Source organism: Lithobates pipiens, unplaced genomic scaffold (genome assembly GCF_037356315.1).
Source record: "Lithobates pipiens isolate NorthernLeopardFrog02 unplaced genomic scaffold, aLitPip1_a1.2 Scaffold_8, whole genome shotgun sequence".
Lineage (NCBI taxonomy): Eukaryota > Metazoa > Chordata > Amphibia > Anura > Ranidae > Lithobates > Lithobates pipiens.
Genome location: NW_027507903.1, coordinates 137,275,257 through 137,298,827, shown reverse-complemented (window position 1 = coordinate 137,298,827; position 23,571 = coordinate 137,275,257). Strand labels below are relative to the sequence as shown.

Below are 23,571 nucleotides of genomic sequence, written 5' to 3'. Positions count from 1 at the left end.
TGTTCGGGTAGCTGATGCTATCTATAGTTTATATGGCACACCAGAAGTCACATCTGTTAGTGAAGGAAATAGTTCATTTAGGCCAGCGTAAGTCACAGTAAACATGGAGTCAGGCTTTAAATGAGGAGCCTTATGTCTTGGATATTCCAACAGTGAGATCTGCCTGTCATAATTCCTGATGCTGTTCCCACCCACCTGACAGTTTGGGATTTTCTTGCCTACCTTCGAGGGTTGCAGCTTTTTGGGTCACATTTTCCAGATCAGGAACCCATCTTAAATATCTACATCAAGGTACACAGATGCAGGAACTTAATTGTAGAGATTTCACAGAGGCCCTTTTCCCACTAGCAGACCAATCCTGTCTGCCTGACAGCTTTTCAAAAGAACCCTCCAGTCTTTTTTTGCGTCGGGTTACCACCTGCCGACATCCGCTCCACTGAAATCAGACAGATGGGGATCTGTCCCCATCTGGTGGTTCGGATGGCAGTCAGGTATAAACAGACAGGCGGTCTGTTTACATACGACTGCCCACAGAGGAGAGCAGGTCGTTTCCACTCTCCATAAGCGTACCAGCCACCCGCCTGCTCAGGGGGATCAGCAGACAGATACCCCGATAAGCAGGTGGACTCCCATCTGTAAGGGGCCTAAAAGGCTCCCAAGAAATATTAAAGACTATCAGGTTGCTTAACTACACAGCATCTACCAAAACATTTTATCTGAATTTTTGATAAATCGAGGAAGGCTTAACACATGTCAGGTTTTTTTTTTTGCTGCCTGATTCCCCGTTACAGAGATGACCTATTTGTCCTGGTGATAAATCTCCCAAATGGGACACAGATGAAAAAAAAATGCCAACAGTGCTTTTAACCATTCTCTACTTTATCTAAAGGTTAATAAAAAAAAGTTTTGACTTGGATATACTTTAAAGCGGTATTTACCACAAAACCAAAAATGAAACATATTGCATCTCATCAATCATTAGACATGACGGCTGCATTAGTTTTCTTTTTGAGGCTTTTTTCCCCTCTGATTTCACCTGATGTTCCACCCCGAAACACACCTCCTGTATGACAATGTCTACATTATGGATGAAACAACAACACACCTTTGGTCAGCAGCATTGTCAGACTGGGGGAAGGGGAGTGCTAGATGTATTCAGACACAAGAAGGTTGATTTACTAAAGGCAAACATACTGTGCACTGCAAGTGCAGTTTCTCTAAATCTGAGGGCAAGCTCTGCTGATTTCCATTATCCAATCGTGTGCAGGCAACAATTAAGATTTTTTCTTTTTTCTTTGCATATTACCCTCAGATCTGGAGAAACTGCACTTGCAGTGCACAGACCATTTACCTTTAGTAACTCAACCCCAAGGAGTGGTAATCCCAGTTTCAGGAAAGGGTCAAAGGGTTTCACTCAAACCTATTCAAAGTTCTGACGCTGAAGGATTCACTCAATTTTGGACCAATTACCCTAAACAGATATTTGCTTGTCCCCAATCAAGTCGAAGCCAAACCCCCAGCTCACACTTTTTAAGCAGTTACAGCAAATGTTCTGTTCTATTTAGGATCAAGGTTTTACAGAAATAAAAGCGGATCATTGTAAATACCTGTCAGTGGCAAATGGTTTGTTTCAACCTAACTGCTACATCTGCAGGACAACTTCTGTTAAAAAAGAACAGACTTGCTGGCTAAATCACCAGATGAAAATAAAGGAAAGAAAGCTAAGGCCCCTTTCACACACATGGACTGTTCATTTCATCAGTTCAGTCAGGCTTTTTCAAAGAAAAAAACAAAACATGAAGTTTACATTAGTCTTTTTTACATCCTCCAGGTAGAGTCCCTAATTACTTGAGTCCTGGAGCCATTTGTTCATAAAAAAATGGACCATTTCTCCATTTACATCAGTTTTTTGTCCAATCGTTTTTTTTTTAAACCGGAAAAGAAAAATGGAGCTTTGATCAATTCCAAAAAACCTATGTTGATGAAATCGGATATAAAAACGGATGTAAATGGATGATCATCTGTTTACATCCTTTTTTCCCATAGAGATGCATTGATGACCATTTCTTATCCGTCAACGGTGAGTTGGAAACCAAACTGTCCGCATGTCTGAAAGGGGCCTAAAACAGACAGACATCACATCTAATAATTGATAAGCTGCAATATAATAAAATGTTTGCTTTTTGATTTATTACTGTTGTAATTTTGTCTATCCTTGGGACGCCATCCCTGTGACCTCCAGCAGCTTTAAAGTTGTGGCATGCAAAGAGTCTTGTAACTCTCGGCATCAGCTAGAAGTTGAGACTCCCATAAAGCAACAGCCTGGGTGTAACAGAATCCCTCCATGAAATTACTTTGACAGGTTTTCTTACCACGAATTAGTACATAAGAAACAGCAAAAAGGCAATTTTTAGGTGCCAATGGACCCGATTTTTGGCATTCAAACAAAACTTTAAATATTTTGAGCACTTGATGACTCTAAGCAAAAATGTGTTCCTAACAGTGGTGTGTATTCCCCATTATTTGGTCAGTATTCAAGCTTAAAGCGGGGTTCCACCCTAAAGTGGAACTTCCGCTCATTGGAACCCTCCCCCCCTCCGGTGTCACAGTTGGCACCTTTCAGATGAGGGGGTGCCGATACCGGTCTAAGACAGCACCCACGGGAGTCTATGCTTCTTCCTGTCCCGCCACGCTGTCTGCTGGGACACACACGGGTCCCAGAGACAGCGCGGACCATTCCTATTGCGCTGCGCGACTCGCACAGTAGGGAACCAGGAAGTGAAGCCGCAACGCTTCACTCCCCGATTCCCTCACCTAGAAAGGTGGCGGCAGCAGCCGAGGCCGATCGCTCGGCCACAGCTGCCGACATCGCTGGATACTGGGACAGGCGAGTGTCCATTTATTAAAAGTCAGCAGCTGCAGTATTTGTAGCTGCTGGCTTTTAATAATTTTTATTTATTTTTTTACAGTGAAATCCCTCTTTACGTCAGTCAATATGCTGCCTCTACCTCTGTGGCAGCTCCTGAACAATACACTACAAATATGAGACTGGGATTTATTTACTAAAGGCAAATCCACTTTGCACTACAAGTGCACTTGGAAGTGCAGTCTCTGTAGATTTGAAGGGGACATGCAAAGAAAATAAAAAACAGAATTTTAGCTCGTACATGATTGGATGATAAAATGAGCAGAGCTTCCCCTCAGATCTACAGCGACTGCATGTTCCAAGTGCACTCGCAGTGCAAAATAGATTTGCCTTTAGTAAATCAACCCCCAATGTCACTTAGTAAAATGAAGGCAGCATTAGCTAATCAGCAAAAATCTGAAAAAATAACTAAAAATAAACTATGACTATTAGTAATTTAAGAAACATTTTGAAAGGTAAGTTCACATTTGGGAGCATGTTACACCCATATTTAGGAGCCAATGTGTAACATGCTTCAGCAGCCACCTCCCCCCCCCCACCCCACAACAGCAATCAGGGAGTTTTCTCCCTTCACCCACTGTCACAATTTAAAAAGAGCGTTGCCATGCGGGGCTCCTACACAGCCGTGCCATTCATTGTGTTTTTTGGGGGGAGGGGTTTTGCAAAAATATGTGTATATATATTTTTTTTTTTCCCCAAAAGGTGAACTTAGCCTTTAAAGCAATATAGATGGGAAGGATGTTATTGTTGTGGATGTAACACGAGCAGCAACACACAAAGAAAGAAAAAAAGGTTCTGGTAAAACCCTGCATTATGTGTTCCTTAAAAAAAAATTCCCCAATTGCTTAGTGATACATGTGTATCCACAATGTTCAACACTAAAGCAAATTATTGCATAGCAGCCTCAAAATAGATGTGTATGCTGCAAAGCAGGAACATTCATTTTCAAGTCTACAAAACAAAGCATTCAAATCAAGTATAATCTTCTGCAGTAAAATAACAGAACAGTAGAAAGACATCACCAGACTGACGAGTGTATAATCTGGTGAAGCTGTGCATGGACTAGAACCTTGAATTAAGAGGATAATTAGTTCCAGGAGAATGCTTGTAATCCAAAGCACTCATATCAGAGGGAGTTTCCCCATAGAAGTCAATGGAAACTCAGATAATTAGTTCCACAGCGACTTCTATGGTATGCAGTATCGCATGTGACCAGAGGTGGCGCCGGAGACACTCGGAAACAGAGTGTTTCCAAGTGGCTCAGAGTGCATCCAAGTGGCTCCCAGTGTCACTGGCGCACCCGCACCTCTGGCCAAATGCAGTACTGCACACCGCAGAGGCTTGAGACAATGCTCGCAAACTGAGTCAGGATTGAAAAAAAAGAATAGCTCCTATTGCGAAACGCTCGATAACTGCGTTACTCGCAATCCGAGGAATTACCGTATTTTCATACTGTCAAAGCCTTGACATGCTTTATTTAGTAAGTTACACAACGTAGTGGACTCACTGAAACGTATATGGAGCCAGAATCAATGTAGACAATTATGACTTTTTATTAGCTGTACGTCCTTTTACCCAAGCTCTGGCAGATAGAGAGCAACTTTCTGTTAATCTACAAGTTTCAGCAGTTAGCAATGTATGAAGGTGGCATTACAAATGCTTACTGGTTACTTCTATTACAGACATTTCATTGTCTTAAAGAGGACAAAAATTACCCATTTTCTAAAATTATAATCAATGTGTCCAGGTCCTGATTGCTAAAGTGTATGATGAATGCAACAGATAAAACTGAACTTCCATTTCAATATTACCATTCCAGTCCAAAAGAATATTAAAAACACAAGAGTCTTTGCTTCCAATGACATCCGTCGCGTTGTCTTATCAGTGATGGCAAGAAGCTGCTCATTAACTTAATCATTATCAGTCCTCTTTTCCACAGTGCGTTTGATGTCCCACTGAGTCTTTAAGGGGTTAAAAAAAAAGCTGACTGATGTAAGCGACGCTTGTTTTATTGAAATAAATTAAATGCTTAATGAAAAATAAGACCAGTGTATGGGCAAAAACAAACTTTGGATAAAGGCTTGTAAATGAGTCTTGTTCACAGGAGATCCCTTCAGTGGCACAGGTCTCCAAGCAACAGAGGATGCTTATAGATACTCCTGCTCCAAACACCAGGGAGACGAGCGGAAAAAGGAAATTATATCACACATTTCCTCCTTGTAACAGTCATTGCTCCAAAGTAACCACTTCCACGGCTTGCCCATCCACTGTAACTGTAGAATCAGATATCCTTGCAGTGACAGGAGCCATGGCAACTTGGACGGGTCCATTACCCTGCGTCAGGCTGGTCACCACCGTCTGATACATACTGACAGGGATCTGAACTAGACCTAGAAGGAACCAGAAAAATGTTAGTACCGATAATATGAATGCATAGGAATTAAAAAAAAATATATAACACAAACCAAAATGCTGTGTTTTAAACCCCAAAAGTTATTGCCGCAAAGAAAACTTCTACATACTAATTTACTCAAATACTCCAAGATAAAAAGTAGTAAGAAAAAAGTGGTCCAACAAAATACTAACATAAGGAGGTGATCCTTTTTTCACCTCAGCGATTCTGTTTTGAATGTTTTCTTTTATTTCTGACATGTTGGTGTTATATCTTTCACTTGGATTTTATAAGTTGCACTAGTAAATACAGCTGGATAAAACAAAAACAGTGTGTCTTCATTTCAGGCTGCAAAGCAACAAAATGATTTTAAAAAGGGGGCGATTCTTTTCTATACCCACTGTTTATAAATAAATATATATATATATATATATATATATATATATATATATATATATATATATATATATATATATATATATATATAGTCATTCTGGCAATCTTGCTTTAATATTTTATACCTGAATAACATTCGTAGTTGACCTATTTAGTGAAATACTTGACTATCAAATTAATCTTTTGGTGAGAACTCTTTTTTTTTGTTACTGACCTGGAACAATTATGCCAATGAGGCATTCTGACTTCACTATCAAAGACAGAGACCAGCATACTTTTAAATTTTAATTTTTTTTTTATTTAACAGGAAAGCAGAGCAAAGTGAGAATTCAGCCGCTAGTGCAGAGTAAGGTCTCTGTCACATGAACGATCCGTTCAGGTCCACCTGTCAGTTTTTTAGGCGGACCTGAATGGATGCTCCATAGAGGTCTATGGAGCGTTGGATTTGTCAGCGTGACATGACATCTGACCTGCTCCGAAAAAGTGTGACGGAGGAAAAATCTACTTTTCCATCCGTCATCAGGTCGGATGACTACGGACTCTGCGGTCTGTCGTCATCCGATTTCCCATAGAGGAGAGCGGCACTCTGACAGGTCCGTCCCTGCACAGTGTGCAGAGACAGACCTGTCATCTTCCTGCTCAGCGGAGATCGACGGAGTGATCCCCGCTGAGCAAGCGGATGTCCATGGGTCCGCCCCATGTGAAATAGTCCTAATTATTCTTTTCATCCTCTCATAAAGTTGCTTTAAAAATACTGATGAAGTTATTTACATACATAGATGTGTGTAACAATGTAATAAGCCTTTGGAATTCTAATTAACTTTTCTCTATAGAGTCTGACAAGCTGGTACATTACACATTATAAAAACGCTCATATAGATTTTTATATTGCACGTCGTGAAAAAAGCGACAGCAACGGGTTGTTTTGGAAGATTTTTTTCAATCTTTTTAGTTCTTAAATACAAAGTTATATGGCATAGTGTCTATTAAACAAGTATGAGTGAAAAGCTCTTTAGAACAAGATGACATCGCAGCAGAATAAAGATGCATTGTGTACACCACAGATTACCGCAGTACCTTACGATATTGATGACATTGGGGGCGAGATTCAGTGTGCTGTAGAGGCGTGACCGTCTTTTAATAAAACTGAAAGGGTCTTAATCCCCCACTTTGGATTATGGACATGTGCTGACTAGATTAGCCTAATCAAAGCCCCACGCCTGACCAGATGCTGTGTCGGGACAATCAGAAACCTGATTAATACTTGTCAAGGGCTTAATCACTCTACTGTCTGTCCACTGAGCTTTAATACAGGGCACTCTTGCCCTGTATACTGTCATTGCTCCACTGTAGGAATGTGTTTCTTAAATACAAAGCAATGAAGGGACTCTTAGCTTCAGGCACACACTGGCAGAATGCATAAAAATGATAGATGGATAGTACACTCCCAGGTATCATTTGCAGACAGTACCTGCTGCATATACTCCCCAGTTGGATCTACATTAATGAAAGGATCACTCCACCATGCAGCCACAGAACTTGTCAGACCTCACTTTTAAAATGAACCACAGTAGAGTGAGGTGGTTAATTTGAAGTAATACGACATATGAGACAATATGTGCCATATGAGAAGATGACCACAATGCAGGTCATACACAATTTTAATTGCAAAAACAAGGCAACCTACTTGCAACAGATACAATGTATTTAACCACTTCAGCCCTGGAAGGATTTACTCCCTTAATGACCAGGCTATTTTTTGCAATACAGCACTGTGTTACTTTAACCACTTGAGATCCGCGCTATAGCCAAATGACGGCTACAGCGCGAATCTCCTTTTCCGGGACGACGTCAATAGACGTAGTCCCGTGTACAAGCGGCCTGCGTGCCCCCTGAGGGGCGCGCGCGGCGCACTCTGATCGGCGAGTCCATGAGACTCGCCTGATCACCGATCCGTGCAAGGGGTCGATCCCGACCCCTTATCACGTGATCAGCTGTCAGCCAATGACAGCTGATCATGTGATATAACGGAGCCGGTAATCGGCTATTATTCCTCCTCGCGCTAACAGCGCGAGGAGAAAAAAAGAAAGCCGATCACCGGCGGCCGTGATCGGGACATCAGTCCCGATCACGGCCAGCCCTGCTAGCGCCCACCTGCCCCCTGCCAGTGCCCACTTGCCCCCTGCAGTGCCACACTTATTAAAAGTAAGTGTCCCCCGTCAGTGCCACCCAGCAGTGCCCACAGTGCCACCCAGCAGTGCCCACAGTGCCGCCCACAGTGCCCACAATCTGCCTCAAAGGTGCTGCACCCCAGTGCCACATATCCGTGCCCATCAGTGTCATCTACCAGTGCCCAGCAGTGCCACCTATCAGTGCCACCTACCAGTGCCCAGCAGTGCCACCTATCAGTGCCACCTATCAGTGCCCATCCGTGCCACCTATCAGTGCCACCTATCAGTGCCACCTATCAGTGCCCATCCGTGCCACCCATCCGTGCCGCCTTATCTGTGCCCATCGGTGCCGCCTTATCTGTGCCCATCGGTGCCGCCTTAACTATGCCTATCTGTGCCCATCTGTGCCGCCTTAACTATGCCCATCAGTGCCGCCTTAACTATGCCCATCAGTGCCCACCAATGCAGCCCATCAGTGCCCACCCATGCAGCCCATCAGTGCCCACCAATGCAGCCCATCAGTGCCCACCAATGCAGCCCATCAGTGCTGCCTAATCAGCGCACTTCAATGAAGGAGAAAAATGACCCGTTTGCAAAATTTTATAACAAACTATTAAAACATGATTTTTTTTTGCATCTTTTTTTGTTTGTTTAGCAAAAAATAAAACTCCCAGCTGTAATTAAATACCACCAAAAGAAAGCTCTATTTGTGGGAAAAAAATGATAAAAATTTCATTTGGGTACAGTGTTGTATGCCCGCGCAATTGTCATTCAAAGTGCATCAGCGCTGAAAGCTGAAAATTGGTCTGGGACTGAGGGGGGTTTAAGTGCCCAGTAAGCAAGTGGTTAAGTGACAAATGCGCGGTCATGTGATGCTGTACCCAAATAAAATTTCCCCCACAAATAGAGCTTTCTTTTGGTGGTATTTGATCACCTCTACGGTTTTCATTTTTGCACTATAAACAAAAAAAGGCCGACAATTTTGGAAAAAAAAAAAAAAATGTTTTACTTTTTGCTATAATACATATCCAATGAAAAATGTAAAAAATAAAAAAAAAAGTATTCATTAGTTTAGGCCAATATGTATTCTTCTACATATTTTTGGCAAAATAAAATAAAATAACAATATTCGCAATAAGTGTATATTGATTGGTTTGTGCAAAAGTTAAAGCATCTACAAAATAGGAGACATTTGTGGCATTTTTATTATTTTTTAATAGTAATCACGGTGATTAGTGATTTTTAGCAGGAGTGCAACATTGCGGCAGACAGATTGGACACTTTTGTGGGACCAGGGACATTATTACAATGATCAGAGGTAAAAATATGCACCGATTACTGTATAATTGACACTGGCAGGGAAGGGGTTAACACTAGGGGGGCGATCAAAGGGTTAAATGTGTCCTAGGGAGGCGTTTCTAACTGTGGGGGGGGGGGAGTGGACTGACAGGGAGTACAGAGAGATCGCTGTTCCTCACTAGGAACAGACGCTCTCTCTGTACTCCCCTGTCAGAACGGGAATCTGATTTGTTTACACTGACAGATCCCCGTTCTGCCTCTCAACGGAGCGAGCGCAGGTGGTGAGCGGAAATCATGACCGCCGGGCCCGCACATCAGTGCACCCGCAGTGTCTCATGCACGAAACAACGTACGGATACGTAGTTTCACACAATAAGGCTGCCCTGCCGCAGTATATATGTGGTGGGCAGTCCTTAAGTTGTTAAAGTGTAACTAAAGGCAAAACTTTTTTGCCATTTTGGATACAAGACAGGGCTTTAAACTTGTCAGTGAGGGAATCCTGGGGTGTCACCAGAATGAGTGTCCACATTGGAAGATTTCTCCTCTATTACTGTTCTGATGTCAACCCAAAATTGGGAATTTGCTTTCACTTTCAATCATAATGGTAAACTGGACAAATAGAGTAAGTGCCAGTTCACATATGTGCACTCTGCGAGATTGCATGCGATTTGCACCGCACATCACATGCGATGTCAGTCATACAGATAGTATGGCTCAATTCGCATCGCATTCGGCCCAAACTCGCACAGGACCTTTTTTTTTTTTTAAGTCTACACCAGAATTGGATCGCAGGGGTGTTCAAACACTATCCGAACTGTCAGTTCACAGTGTGATACACAAGCTGAAATGGGGGCATCATTAGCACTGTATTGACACACTCAGCAGTTCGCATATGGCAGTGTGAACTGTCCTGCGAGTCGGGTGTGATGTGAGATTCGCAGTGTTCCCGCATCGCACCTATGTGAACCAGCAGACGTGTGAAAACTATAGTTCTGGTCCAGCAACAAAATCCCAAACATAAGCATTATTAAGGCCAATATGTATTCTGCTACATATTTTTTGGCAAAAAAAAAAAAATCCCAATAAGTGTATATTGACTGGTTTGCACAAAAGTTATAGCGTCTACAAACTATGGAATATATTTATGGAGTTTCAATTTTTTTTACTAGTACTGACGGCGATCAGCGACTTATTGGTGGGACTGTGATATTGCGGCGGACATATCAGACACTGACACTTTTTGGGGACCAGTGACACTACAGTGATCAGTGCTAAAAATATGCACTGTCACTGTACTAACGACACTGGCTGGGGACAGGTTATAAACCACTGGGTGCTTTTTTTTTTATATTCTGAACTACAAGTTAAAGCAAGGTATGCATGGCATATTAGCACATTATGCAAAACATACCTCAAAAGGAAGCCTTCCAGGGATGCAAAGTCATTGAAGGTGGCAGCTTCCATCTTCACTCATCTTCCTTCTGGGTCCACGGACTCTGGCTGTGTGACTGATGGGAGCCGTGATGACATCTTTCCCATGCATGTGCTGGGGAACTGCCATTTATGGCACAGTATTCTGAAGGAAGGGCTCGGGTGGCTGTTCCTTCAGCGCGCATGCGCAGATGATGTCATCGGCTGAATATATAGTAAATATCTCCTAAATGGTGCACGTTTAGGAGATATTTACAGTACCTATTGGTAAGTCGCCTTATAGGCTTACCTACAGGTACAACTAAAATATTGAAGTTTGGAACCACTTCAATTATAAAGGCATCGGCGCTTATAGCTTTCGCTTTGTTTTGTTTTTTTATAAAGCAAAATAATTTGTTGAGCTTGCCAGTAACTTCACCTTAAAGGATAAGTTCACCTTTCAAATATATATACAAGGCCTGTGCATCCCATAATAACTGGATTTAATATTTGTTTAGACTGCCATACAGTACACAATACAATACACTTTAGTTGTATTTCAGTTACAGGTAGGTTGATTCACCTTCTGACTTCCCATATGCCATGGTGACTTCTGTGCCCAGGCGAGTTTGTTCCTGCCCATCTTTAGGCCTCATTACTTTTTCCACCCATCATAATATACAAATTTGAAAATCCAATAAACACATACACACACACACATATATATATATATATATATATACACACATACATACATAGTTATACATATAAATATGTATAACCAGGAACCTAAACATTGAGATGTCTTCAAAAGAAAACTTCCCAGCATCTTCCAAAACTAAAATCTTAATTTGGTATGCATGGACTCTAAAAAGCAACTACGGCTTTCCAAAAAATCCAAAGTATTGCTCCTGCATTGGAAAACTCAGAATATTTACTCCTTTGGTGGTTGGAGAGGCTGAACGCCCTCTTCAACCAGTGGAGTCGCCCCCCCCCTACTGCATGCTGTTGCTTTTTGCCCACCAGCCCCTATGATCCAAGCTAACCAATGAGCAGTGAGGTAAGTAGTGTCTATTGCAGAAGCAATGCTTTGCATATTTTTGGGATGTGCCAAACTAGCTTTAGAGTATAACTAAAGCCAAATTTTTTTTTTTTGTTTGACTAGAATGGAGAAGGATTAGAAACCTGTGAGGTTTTTACTACTGTCAGCATCCCTGTTAGACCCCTTTCACACAGGGGAGTTTTTGGGCTAAAAATAGCGCCAGTAAAGCGGCTCCGCTGCAGTCTCGGTACGAAAGCCCGAGTGCTTTCACACTGAGGTGATGCGCTGGTGGGACGTTAAAAAAAACCCCTGCAAGCAGCATCTTTGTAGCGGTGAAGGAATGCTGTATACACCGCTACTGGCCATTAAAATGAATGGGCAGCGCCGATGAACCGCCGATGCAGCGGCTCTTTGCAGGTCGTTGTAATCCTTTTTTTTTACCAGCTAGCGGGGTTTAAAGGCACCCTGCTAGTGGCCGAAAACCTCCGCAAAAACTACGGTACCACCGACACTCCAGTGTGAAAGCAGCCTTAAGGAAATTCACCCTCTCTATGTGTCCTGTTGATCGTTATCAAAGCAGAGTGAAAGAAAACACCAAATTTTGAGTTGTTCCCAGGAGTAGAAACCAAGTTCTGTTGACAACCAGGGATTTCTCTTACTTGGTGAGATTTTCCTTCACTTTCTGTCCCATAGCAATAATGAGCAGTGAGAGGAAATCCCTGCAAAAGGTAAAAAAAATACCAGTTTTGGTTTTTGTCCTATTTTAACAGACATGTAACAGAAGCAGAAGTTAACTACAGTGAAACCCACATGTCCATTGTAAAGCATTTAAAGGAAGTAAAAAATGACATATACATTTAGGTTGCCTGTGTCCCTGGATCTATGGATTGTTTTGCTATGAGGGGTTACACTGAAGGAAACTTCTCTCTGAAATGAAAAATGAACAAAGCATATTCTCATATTGCATATACTAGCCTCAGTCAATAACACCTAGTGTGGATCCTGGCTGCTCTCTCCTTCCTCTGCATGAATCACTTGACAGTTTTCCCAAAAAAAAACAAAAAAAAAAACAGGCAATCCATGGTGATTGTTCTACCCCCCCCCGCCCCCCCTAAAAAAAAGCAGCTGGGGAGTGCAATGTCAAATCCCTGCCCCGTGCCTGCTGGAAGCTAAGAAATACCACCCAATCTGTCTACTGTGAAGGGCTGTGGAGAACAGAGGGCTACAGATAAACAGGTAAGAGTTTATGTGGGAGGATTTGCTTCATTATTGTGCATCACCTAAAGCTGGTCACTTCAGTGGGCTTATGCAAGAGGTTTTTTTTTTATCATTTTAAAAGGGAGTTTGCTGGTGCAGAAATATAGAAATTGGCACTGTTGACTTATTATTGACTTTTTTTTTTAATCGATTAGTCACCAACTCACAACAAGCACGTATAAATAAAATGTCCCAGCATCTGAAATGCACCTGTTAAATTTCAGATCTGTTAATTTTCCAAGTAACAAATAAAAGGAGAAGGACGCCTTAGAGCAGTGGTTTTCAACCTGGGAATTGGGACACCCTCTGGGGTTGAATGATGATTTGCCAGGGGTCACCGAATCCTGGGCTGTTCCTGAAGCCCGCACTGCTCTCCCAGCCTTCTTGGGGCCATCCAGCTGGGCTGTTCCTTGAGCGCGCAGCTGCCCACTCAGCCTCCTCACAGACGCCCATTCAGTTCACTGCATGGCTGGGGGGCAGAGACTAAAGGTCAGCTGACTGGTAAAGAATGTGAAGTGGCAGGGGCTGGAGGAGACCCTATCTCCCGATTTTGGCATAGGTGTCACTGCTACGAGACACCACAAAGTCAGAGACACAGTGAGCAACACTACCTGTGATTATAGCTGCCATTAAAAGTCCCCACTACAGTTCTCAGATCAGCAGATGACCTTGATCAAGAGCACTTAAGTTGACTAAACAGAACTCCCCACCAGCACTGCAACTTATCCCATTCCACCCCCTCCCCCCCCACCAAGGAGTAAGAGTGCTTTCACACTGGGGTGTTGGCGGTAAAGCGTCGCTTTACCAACGTTTTATCACGCTATTTAAAAAGGGAAAAAGCAGTGCTTTCTCGGCGGTTCAACTGCGCTGCCCATTGATTACATCGCTCCTACAGCGCTGCAAAGATGCTGCTTGCAGGACTTTTTTTTACCGTCCTGCAAGCACACCGCTCCAGTGTGAAAGCACTCGGGCTCACACTGGAGTGAGAGGAGAGGCTTTTTGCAGGTGCTATTTTCAGCACTATAGCGCCTGTAAAGAGCCTCAGTGTGAAAGCGGCCTAAGAGAAGGAATATAAAAAAAAAAAAAAAAAGAGACTACCGTACATGGAAGGGAGAAAAAAGGAGGGGGAAAACAAAGAAAAAGGGAGAGAAAGAACAAGAAAGCTGGCTAGAGAGAGGGATGTGGAAAAGAGACAAGAAATTAGAATAGAGAGCGAAAAGTGAAAGAAAGAACAAAGAGAATAAATGGTACATCCTAAATTGTACCATAAGCTATTTTAATACTGTACAAGGGACTCAGGGAGCACTAAATGTCCATGGGTTAAGGGCGCAAATTACTTGTCTTGCCTTGGGTGCTGACAACCTAACTACGAAAATAATTTTACTGTTAGGGGTCCCCAAAACTTGGGAAATTTCATCGAGGGGACATGGAACTAGGAGGGTTGAGAACCACTACCTTAGAGAATGTACCTTAAACAAAACAGCATTTGCAATGCCCATATTTCTGTCATGACAGAAAGCCTTTCAAGTAAACATGTCATAAACCAGGGCAAGTTAAATTGAGTAGTCTCGTTTTAGGTAAAACAAACTTAATTTGCAATATTTGATTGGGTTTACATTCTAATGAAATATCCAATAAAACAAGTCTTTAAGCTGAACTTCAGGCAAACAGCTTAAAACCCAGATCAACAACATACAGGAGTGAAAGATTTTTATTTATTTTTCTCTGGCCATTCAGTTCTGAGATTTACACAGTTCTGCCACACAACACAGCCCTTTCCGGCATGGAAAGAGCGTGGAATTTTTTCTCTACTGCAGTTCAGTCTACTTTAGGTTTGGCTCCTCTTTTAGCTTAAGACGCGACAGTGAAAGAAGTAGCACACGACCGAGTTCATCTCTGTCATTCGGTTCTCTCTTTTAGCCCCTTATCACATGATTAAGGCAGTAAAACTGATTGGCTTCTTGTACGGCTTTTCCCTCTTTCAGTCTGAACTTTGCTGTACAGGGATTGAAAGAGGGCGATACCAACTCAAATGTAGGTACACTACACTGCTTGCTTAAAAAAACTGCAATGCTTAATGACTGCATTAACTTATAGATGTGTAAAAAAAAATAAAAAATTATTTTGATTTATATTAATATATAATAAAAAAAAAATCCTGCCCAGTTAAAAAGGGGTCTGCAGCTACTGCAGGTCCTTCTACTCTATTTATGATGAAAGGCGAGTAAAAATGAAATCCCTACTGCACCCTGGGCACGGTTCCAGTAGTAGTAGTAACGATTGATCAGAAACCATTACACACAACCCGCCCTCTACTAACTACAATCCAGCAAGGTACGGTGTTACAACAGAATGCATTAAAAGCACTGCCTAACCGAGACAGGTCTGCAGTGCGGAACAAAAGGCTTGATTCATCCTGCTATGTTCTTGCACAGCTGTTTGCTGGCTCTGGATTACTGCAGTCACATGAGCTGCTTTACAGCACAGCAAGCTGTCAGGGGCTGGGAAGGTCATGGGGAGGAGAGGGGAATCAGGACAGAGACTTGTTCCATCCACTCCGCACTGCGGTATACTGGGAGGAGGACAGGCAGATCAAGGCCTGCTCCACACCCATTACAAAAGACCGCAAGCCAAGCTGAAAAACACAACCCCATAGTCAGATTAACCTATTGTAAACTGCACGGTCTATACAATCAGTATCTTTTGGCACTCTCTATAAAATGTACAGCATTAATGTGGCCTTGAATAATTCAAACTAACACTTTGCTAACTATTCTCAACTGCCTACATTGTCTCATAATGTCCCATATAGAAGGGCAGAACAAAAATGTTAAAAGGATAAGTTACCCTTTAATAAAAAAGAATAAAACATGCTTTTTTGCAGGTAAAAAAATGTACACTTAGTTTTGGGAGCCTGTAAAGCATTGCAGCCGTGATCAGCAGATTGCCGATACCATGCAGGACTCCTGAATGATCTTCATGAACGAACTACTACAGCGCTTCACAGCACCGTGGTAGTTCATTGGTAACTACAAGCCAACAGTCACAGAGGCTGTCAGGACTTGTGGTTTCTCATTCAAAGACGACTGTAAAATGAATGACATGGCCGGGCGGGGCCCCGCGTGGCCACATTTATTTCAGAGAGCGACAGCGGGCCCTGGGAAAAAGATGCCCGGCTGCTGTCACTGGGGAGGTAAAGGCTGCAGCTGCTGGTACATGATGCATGTTCCACCTGTATTTAGGGTAGAATATGTAACATGTTCCAAAAGGTGAACTTATCCTTTAAGCAATGGTCAACAATTTGCAAATAAGGTTTCACATCTACAGTGGGGCAAAAAAGTATTTAGTCAGCCACCAATTGTGCAAGTTTTCCCGCTTAAAAAGATGAGAGAGGCCTGTAATTGTCATCATAGGTATAACTCAACCACGAGAGACAAAATGTGGAAACAAATCAAGACAATCACGTTGTCTGATTTTTGAAAGAATTTATTTGCAAATTATGGTGGAAAATAAGTATTTTGTCAATATCAAAAGTTTATCTCAATACATTGTTATATATCCTTTGTTGGCAATGACAGAGGTCAAATGTTTTCTGTAAGTCTTCACAAGTTTGTCATACACTGTTGCTGGTACGTTGGCCCATTCCTCCGTGCAGATCTCCTCTAGAGCCGTGATATTTTGGGGCTATCGCTGGGCAACATGGACTTTCAACTCCCTCCAAAGATTTTCTATGGGGTTCAGATCTGGAGACTGGCTGGGCCACTCCAGGACCTTGAAATGCTTCTTACAAAGCCACGCCTCCATTTGCCCGGACGGTGTGTTTGGGATCATTGTCATGCTGAAAGACCCAGCCACCTTTCATCTTCAATGCCCTTGCTGATGGGAGGAGGTTTGCATTCAAAATCTCACTATACATGGCTCCATTCATTCATGTACACGGATCAGTCGTCCTGTTCCCTTTGCAGAGAAACAGCCCCAAAGCATGATGTTGCCACCCCCATGCTTCACAGTAGGTATGGTGTTCTTTGGTTGCAACTCAGCATTCTCTCTCCTCCAAACACAATGAGTTGTGTTTCTACCAAACAGTTCTACTTTGGTTTCATCTGACCATGTGACATTCTCCCAATCCTCTTCTGGATCATCCAAATGCTCTCTAGCAAACCTCAGACGGGCCCAGACATGTACTGGCTTAAGCAGGGGGACATGTCTGGCATCTGAGTCCCTGGCAACGTAGTGTGTTACTGATGGTAGCCTTTGTTACGGTGGTCCCCGCTCTCTGCAGGTCATTCACTAGTCCCCCCCATGTGGTTCTGGGATTTTTGCTCACTGTTCTTGTGATCATTTTGACCCCCACAGGGTGAGATCTTGCATGGAGCCCCAGATCGAGGGAGATTATCAGTGGTCTTGTATGTCTTCCATTTTCTAATTATTGCTCCCACAGTTGATTTGTTTACACCAAGCTGCTTGCCTATTGCAGATTCAGTCTTCTCAGCCTGGTGCAGGTCTACAATTTTGTTTCTTGTGTCCTTCGACAACTCTTCACCATAGTGGAGTTTGGAGTGTGACTGTTTGAACTTGTTATCAGTATAAAAGACACCTGTCCACAACCTTAAACGGGTGCCATTAATACAGGTAATGAGCGGAAGTCAGATGAGCCTCTTAAAGAAGAAGATACAGGTCTGTGAGTGCCAGAAATCTTGCTTGTTTGTAGGTGACCAAATACTTATTTTCCACCATAAATTTTCAAATAAATTCTTTCAAAAATCAGACAATGTGATTGTCTGGATTTGTTTCCACATTTTGTCTCTCATGGTTGAGTTATACCTATGATGACAATTACAGGCCTCTCTCATCTTTTTAAGTTGGAGAACTTGCACAATTGGTGGCTGACTAAATACTTTTTTGCCCCACTGTATCTGCATTCATAATGACCAGTAACAAAGTGTTTTATAGTGAATGACATGACCAATGATGTGGAAATACCAGACATAGCCAATTGCATAGAAGAGTTACTGTTAGGCCCCTTTCACACTGGGGCATTTTTCAGGCGCTACAGCCCTAAAAATAGCGCCTGTATAGCGACTGAAAAAATCTGGCCCCTTTCACTCAGGTGTGAAAGCCGGAGGGCTTTCACACTGGAGCTGTGCGCTAGCAGGACGGTGAAAAAAGTCCTGCTAGCCGCATCTTTGGAGTGGTGAAGGAGCGGTGTATACACCGCTCCTACCCATTGAAATCAATTGGGCAGCGTGGCTTTAACCCTTTTTCGGCTAAAACAATGGTAAAGGGGCGCTATAGATAGCGCCGCTTTACCGCCAATGCCGCCCCTGCCCCAGTATGAAAGGGGCCTTACTTACACTACCACAGCAACCATACTACCAAACCATTTTAAGTATATAGCTGACAAATAGCAAAATAGGATTTCTGTATTTAAAATCTTTTTCTTTGAATCCACTGAGGGACACAGGAAGTCCTTCACTAGGTTATACAGATGTCTACAGGAGGATTGAGCACTGACCAAAAAAATAAAATAAAATAAAAAGTAAGCCAGCCCAGGATAACCCCACCTACTACTAGGATGCCTCAGCTTTGTAGTAAAGCAGTAGGGAAATCACGAGGGGTGGAAACCTGTGTTGATCACTGGACTCCAAGAAAAGGGGATACAGGGGATACAAAAAAAGAAAAAAAAAAAAAGTGGATTTTTGTACTCACAATGAAATATTTTTCTTGGAGTCACTGAGAGACACAGGTCATATACTACTGCCATCTACAGGATGGGACACCGGCTAACAAAATAAATCTGTAGCACAGTCAACTAAATCAATATTGTTAGGATGTCTAAAACTAGTCCATTTAAGGGGCAACAGCAACAAATCACAAATAGGCCCAACAAAACAGAACTGGAGACTGCCTGAAACCCAATAGTCATTTCAACAACCAATGTCTGAATCTGACACTGAATGAGGCTAAACTCCCTGCCAAAATGACCCTAAGAACCAACCTCATGCCTAGGAACAAAATAAATAAATAATAAAAAAATAGGAACTGTGAAGAACTCAGCCAGAAATAGGAAGGGTAATATCTCTGAAAAGTTCAAAAGGCATTTTTTGTGTTACAAAAGTTTTATTGAGTTTTTATTAAACTAATACAGTTCAAGTAAGGCAGAAAAGTACAAAGATTCATAAAGTGACAGCAAGCCAATAAGGAGGCAAGGTACAATGTGATGGAATAAACGGTCACATAGAAGGCATTCAGTCATATTTTTGGTAAACTGATCTCAAATGTCAAACAAGTGCAGGAGGGGGGCAAAAAAAAAAACACACAGCTGACAAATAGAAACACCCCTCATTGCCTATACAGTTCATGTGGCTGGGTGAGCATATGACTTCAATAGACTGTTAACATGATGAGATTAATGGTGCAATAGTGAAAAGGATCAAGAGAAGGAAATAAAATTGAAAAGGTAAAGATGAACATGAGAGAATGGAGGGGGGAAATAAGGGTGGAGGGGAGGTAGCGAGGACCCGGCCAGGTGCGATCTCTTACAATGCCTACTAACTCAGAGAGAGAAGCAAATTATCCAAAAGATGTTGTTTGAAGTGCTGAGAAAACCAGATTCAGATCCCCTGGGAGTCACATGGGAGACTCCCTGAACAAAGATCTTGGTCTCTGAAATAAGATAGTAACAGCAGGGACCTGACCCTTAATAGTGCTGAGAGCCAAATGCTGATCCAGGCCCAACTGTAGGAGTAAGAGGATTCAACCCACAGAGAATCTCCCAGGGAAGAAGCCTTGTGCCTTACGCCAAATGAAGTGTGCCTTCAATGTATGAGGATAGACCTTGCAAGAAGCAAACTTCCTAGCTTTTAGCATCACAGGAATAGCGGATTCAAGCCAGTGACCATAAAGGAGGATGGTAAATTGGTCCTTGAGACAGAACGACCAGACAACATGGAAGAGCCTACAGAGTGCCAAAAAGGAGTCATATCCGAGAACTGGGCCAATCAGGAGTTATTAGCACCACCAGAATGTCCTCCATCTTGTTTCTATGAATCAGTTAAGATAGACGTTTCAGGGGAGAAGAGGCATATCAGGGTACACTGATCCTACAGTGCCAACAGAGCATCAACTGCTTCAGCTAAAGAATCCTTGTACTTGGCAACAAACCTGCTCAGTTTGTTGATGAACATGGCTATCCACATCTCTGGTAGTAGGGAAGACTGTCTTGTGTCAATACGTTGCTGGTTGAGGAAGTTTGTCTGCCAACTGTCCACACCTGGAATGTAAATTCTGGACAAGCCTGGAACAAAGTTCTGCTCAGGACAGGATCTGCTCTACTTCTCTTGCCATGGAAAGACTTCCAGCTCCCCCCATGGATTTATGTATGCCACTGCCATGGTATTCATCAACTGATCCTGGATTGGATGACCCTCCAATTTGCCAATCCAGTGAACACTACAGGCACAGCCAAATCACTTAAAGCTTCAAATTGTTGATAAGAAGAGATACAAGTTCCCTGCACAGACAAGGGGCCCAGGACTTATCCCCAGTTTGACAGGATACAGTAGCAGGTGTTGGGGTCTCTCCAGAAAAACCCTCATTCCCCTCCATTCTGTCCTTTTCAGAATGGGCTGAATACCACAATAGTGTGTGCGCAGTACATCCTCTACTGGATTCAGCTGGGTATACTAGTGGGCGCTCAAAATGCGTGAATGCACAGTGCGTGGTCTCTTTCTCTAGCTGAGCTCAGCTAGAAAAGGAGATTGTGCATGCAGTTTGAGTGGCTGGGAGTAGCCACTAGTTAACTCAGCTGGAGCCGAGAGGGGAAGCACTGTACATGCATGCAGTTTGAATGGCTTAGAGTTGCATTATTGTGATATTGAGGCCATCCTGCAAAAGGCATGGGCCAGCAGTTTTTCTGGAAAGGTCCAATCTGTACCTTGAACTCTGGTATGTACTATTCTTTAGATACAGAATTGCATAGGGGGATTTTTGGAAATTTTGCTAAAGATGAACTTACACTAACTAAAAATGCATCCTCGACCAGAATGTGGGTTGCTTTGTTTCGATGCCAGATTCATAGAGGGGATAGCCCACATTTTAACAAGGTCCTCTTTAAATGTAAATAAGCTCTTGGGTGGATAAAACGTATTTTCAGGACGTTTTCAATCTCCACATATGAAGACTTAAAACAGTGGGTGCACTAGAAAGGCCTAGGTGTTCTCGGGAGCTGTAAACGACCCTAGACTGGAAATGGCACTGGTGGATGCAGCAGGCTGATCCTTTAGCTTCAAAGTGGTGCAAACCTCAAAAAAAAAAAAAAAATAAATAAAAAAAGGATATCCTTCAGTTTGGTAGTAATTGCAAAAAGACGTTCCTCAAAGCAAAGTTCAACCAGTAGGACTAGAAAGACTCAGAATCAGAGACCACAAACAGAACAAATGCAGAATTTGTATAGGAAGGCATGGGAGTGCGCTTGTGGCCTTTTTTTTCAGAGCCAACATATAATACCTGTGATTTGGGCCATAAATTCATGCATGACTGAAGTAATAACCTCCTATGCAAGACTCAAGATGACACGGACTCTAAGAACAGAGCACTGTAGTCATTGGTAGCATGTGAGCTGGGGGCACCTAGCATAGCAGTTACTGTCACCCGTGTCTGTAATCAAACAAGTTATAACATTGTAGCGGTGAAGAAATGTAGTTAAAAGTACAAGACAGGGTCTTAGGTACTTATGAATCCCAACTGCTGGCAGCAGGTGAGGTGGAACGGCTGGAGGTAACCAAATAATTGTAGGTAAGCAGTAGGAATGGACCACAGACCAGAATTTCACATGGCTCATTGCAATGCAATTGGGTAGATGCTTTGTTAATGCTGAATAGCAGGAAAGAGAGCATGAGGTGCACATGTGACAATCCACCCAGAGATGGAGCATTGAATCAGCAATGAATTCCTCAGCATGAAAGTGGTTTTAAGGGCTGAAGGTTTTTTTCTATGCATGAAGGTTAAAATCCTTCTGTATGCAACCCCCACCCCTGCTTCCCTTTAATACTTATCTGAGACCTATCTCAATCCAGTGCTGTGCACGAGAGCAAAGACTCCCTCCCTCCTCACTGGCAGACAGCAGCGGGAGCCATTGGCTTACACTGCTTTCAATCAAAGCCAGTGAGGAGGAAGCTGGGGGCGGGGCAGAGCCTCACTCTGTGCGTCTATGGACACAGAGACGGCTCAGAAATGAGCATGCACGAGTGCCTCTAAAGCAAGCAGCTTGCTATGATGGGCACTCGGCAGCTGGAAGGTGCCAGGAGCACCAGCAGGAGACAACAGAAGAGGAGAATCGGGGCTGCTCTATATAAAACCACTGAACAGAGCAGGCAAGTACATTACATTTTTTATTTTTAATTGGTCCTTTACAATCACTAACACCTCCCATGGTGGTAAGTGGAACACCCAGTGGTCAACTCATTCAAACTACTCACAGAAGTAGCCATCGGAGATGGAAAGCACTAAAGCAATCTCAATGGCTCTGGCTTGGTAAGAGCTCCACAACTAACTTGTTACTAGACGGCCTGAAAAGTGCCTAAAAAAGGAAAGGAAACTCTCCTCCTGTAGGAGGCAATATAACCTGAAGATTAAAGACACTGTGCCCCTCAAACAAGAAAAAGCTACTTTTTGGCTTCCTGCGGAGATTTCACAAGGTAATATGCAAATCTCTCACAACATCGAAGACAACAGGTGGTGAATACCTTAGTATTATCTTCATAGTTTAGGACCAACACTATATACCAGTTCAAAAAAAATGCACCCATGTTGTCATCTTTCCACTTCCTCCAACAATGTGTTTATCATCTAAAACCCTTGTCCCATGTAACAGCAAAAACAGTAACAAAGACTGCTCATTTCGAATTAAAGAAAAACTCCAGGCAAAAACAAGATTGTTGGTTTTTCTGCTAACGCATGAGTAATTGTGTTAAGCCAGTTATACAATTTGCACAGCACTGCCACTCTGCACAGTCAAGAAACTCCCTCCGTTACTTCCTGGACACAAGTGATTAGGTCAATTCACTCTTCAATGAGGCTGGAGGAAGAAACACAGGAAGATGAACTGCAGGGCCAGAAAATAAGTCTGTCAACTCTCTGGCTGTACATTATGGCAATGCAGCATAAAATTGAAGATTGTCTTTAAGGTTCAAATCACATTTGAGCCATGCAGAAACGTGAGATTCTGGATTGCACTAGAATTGTGGCAAAACATGCAACGCTCTTAGGGAGCCATACATTCTTAAAGGCACCCCAAATGTGGTTAGAAGCATATTTTTGGTGAACAAACGCACAGCACACCATGCCTGAAGGAGGTGCAATAGCTTCTCTGGTGGATTGCAAAATAATGCAAGTTAGTATTCATTCATTTTTGCATTTTTTAAAATTTTAAACACAAGCAGTGTAACTATCTGAATTTGACTTGGGCTCAGTTTCCCTGTACAGCAGAGCTCAGACTAGGAGAGGAAGAAGCAACACAGTGGACCAATCAATTTGCTACTGTGCTCTCAAGGGACATGTTGACAAGAGGAGAGAACAGGCTGCCAGAGATAAGCTTGTCAGTCAGTTTCTTCTCCTTTTAATGTCCAATCTCAAGCTGGGAGAGGGGACAAGACCTGTGTTATTGAACTGTATCAGA

At 42.7% G+C, this 23,571-nt stretch overlaps 1 protein-coding gene across 6 annotated transcripts in view; it reads right to left on the bottom strand.

Annotated features, from left to right (window-relative positions):
- Positions 1-4,455: 4,455 nt before the first annotated feature.
- Positions 4,456-23,571, bottom strand: part of NRF1 (nuclear respiratory factor 1) — a 127,848-nt gene continuing 108,732 nt past the window's right edge. For 3 of the 6 annotated variants that reach the window (XM_077471968.1, XM_077471970.1, XM_077471969.1), the window contains one exon: positions 4,456-5,316. In XM_077471968.1, the coding sequence (XP_077328094.1) occupies positions 5,153-5,316 (164 nt within the window). In that variant the 3' untranslated portion in view covers positions 4,456-5,152. Of the gene's footprint in view, positions 5,317-12,491; positions 12,564-23,571 lie in introns of all 6 variants that reach the window. The other 3 variants (XM_077471971.1, XM_077471973.1, XM_077471972.1) reach the window with 2 other exon arrangements.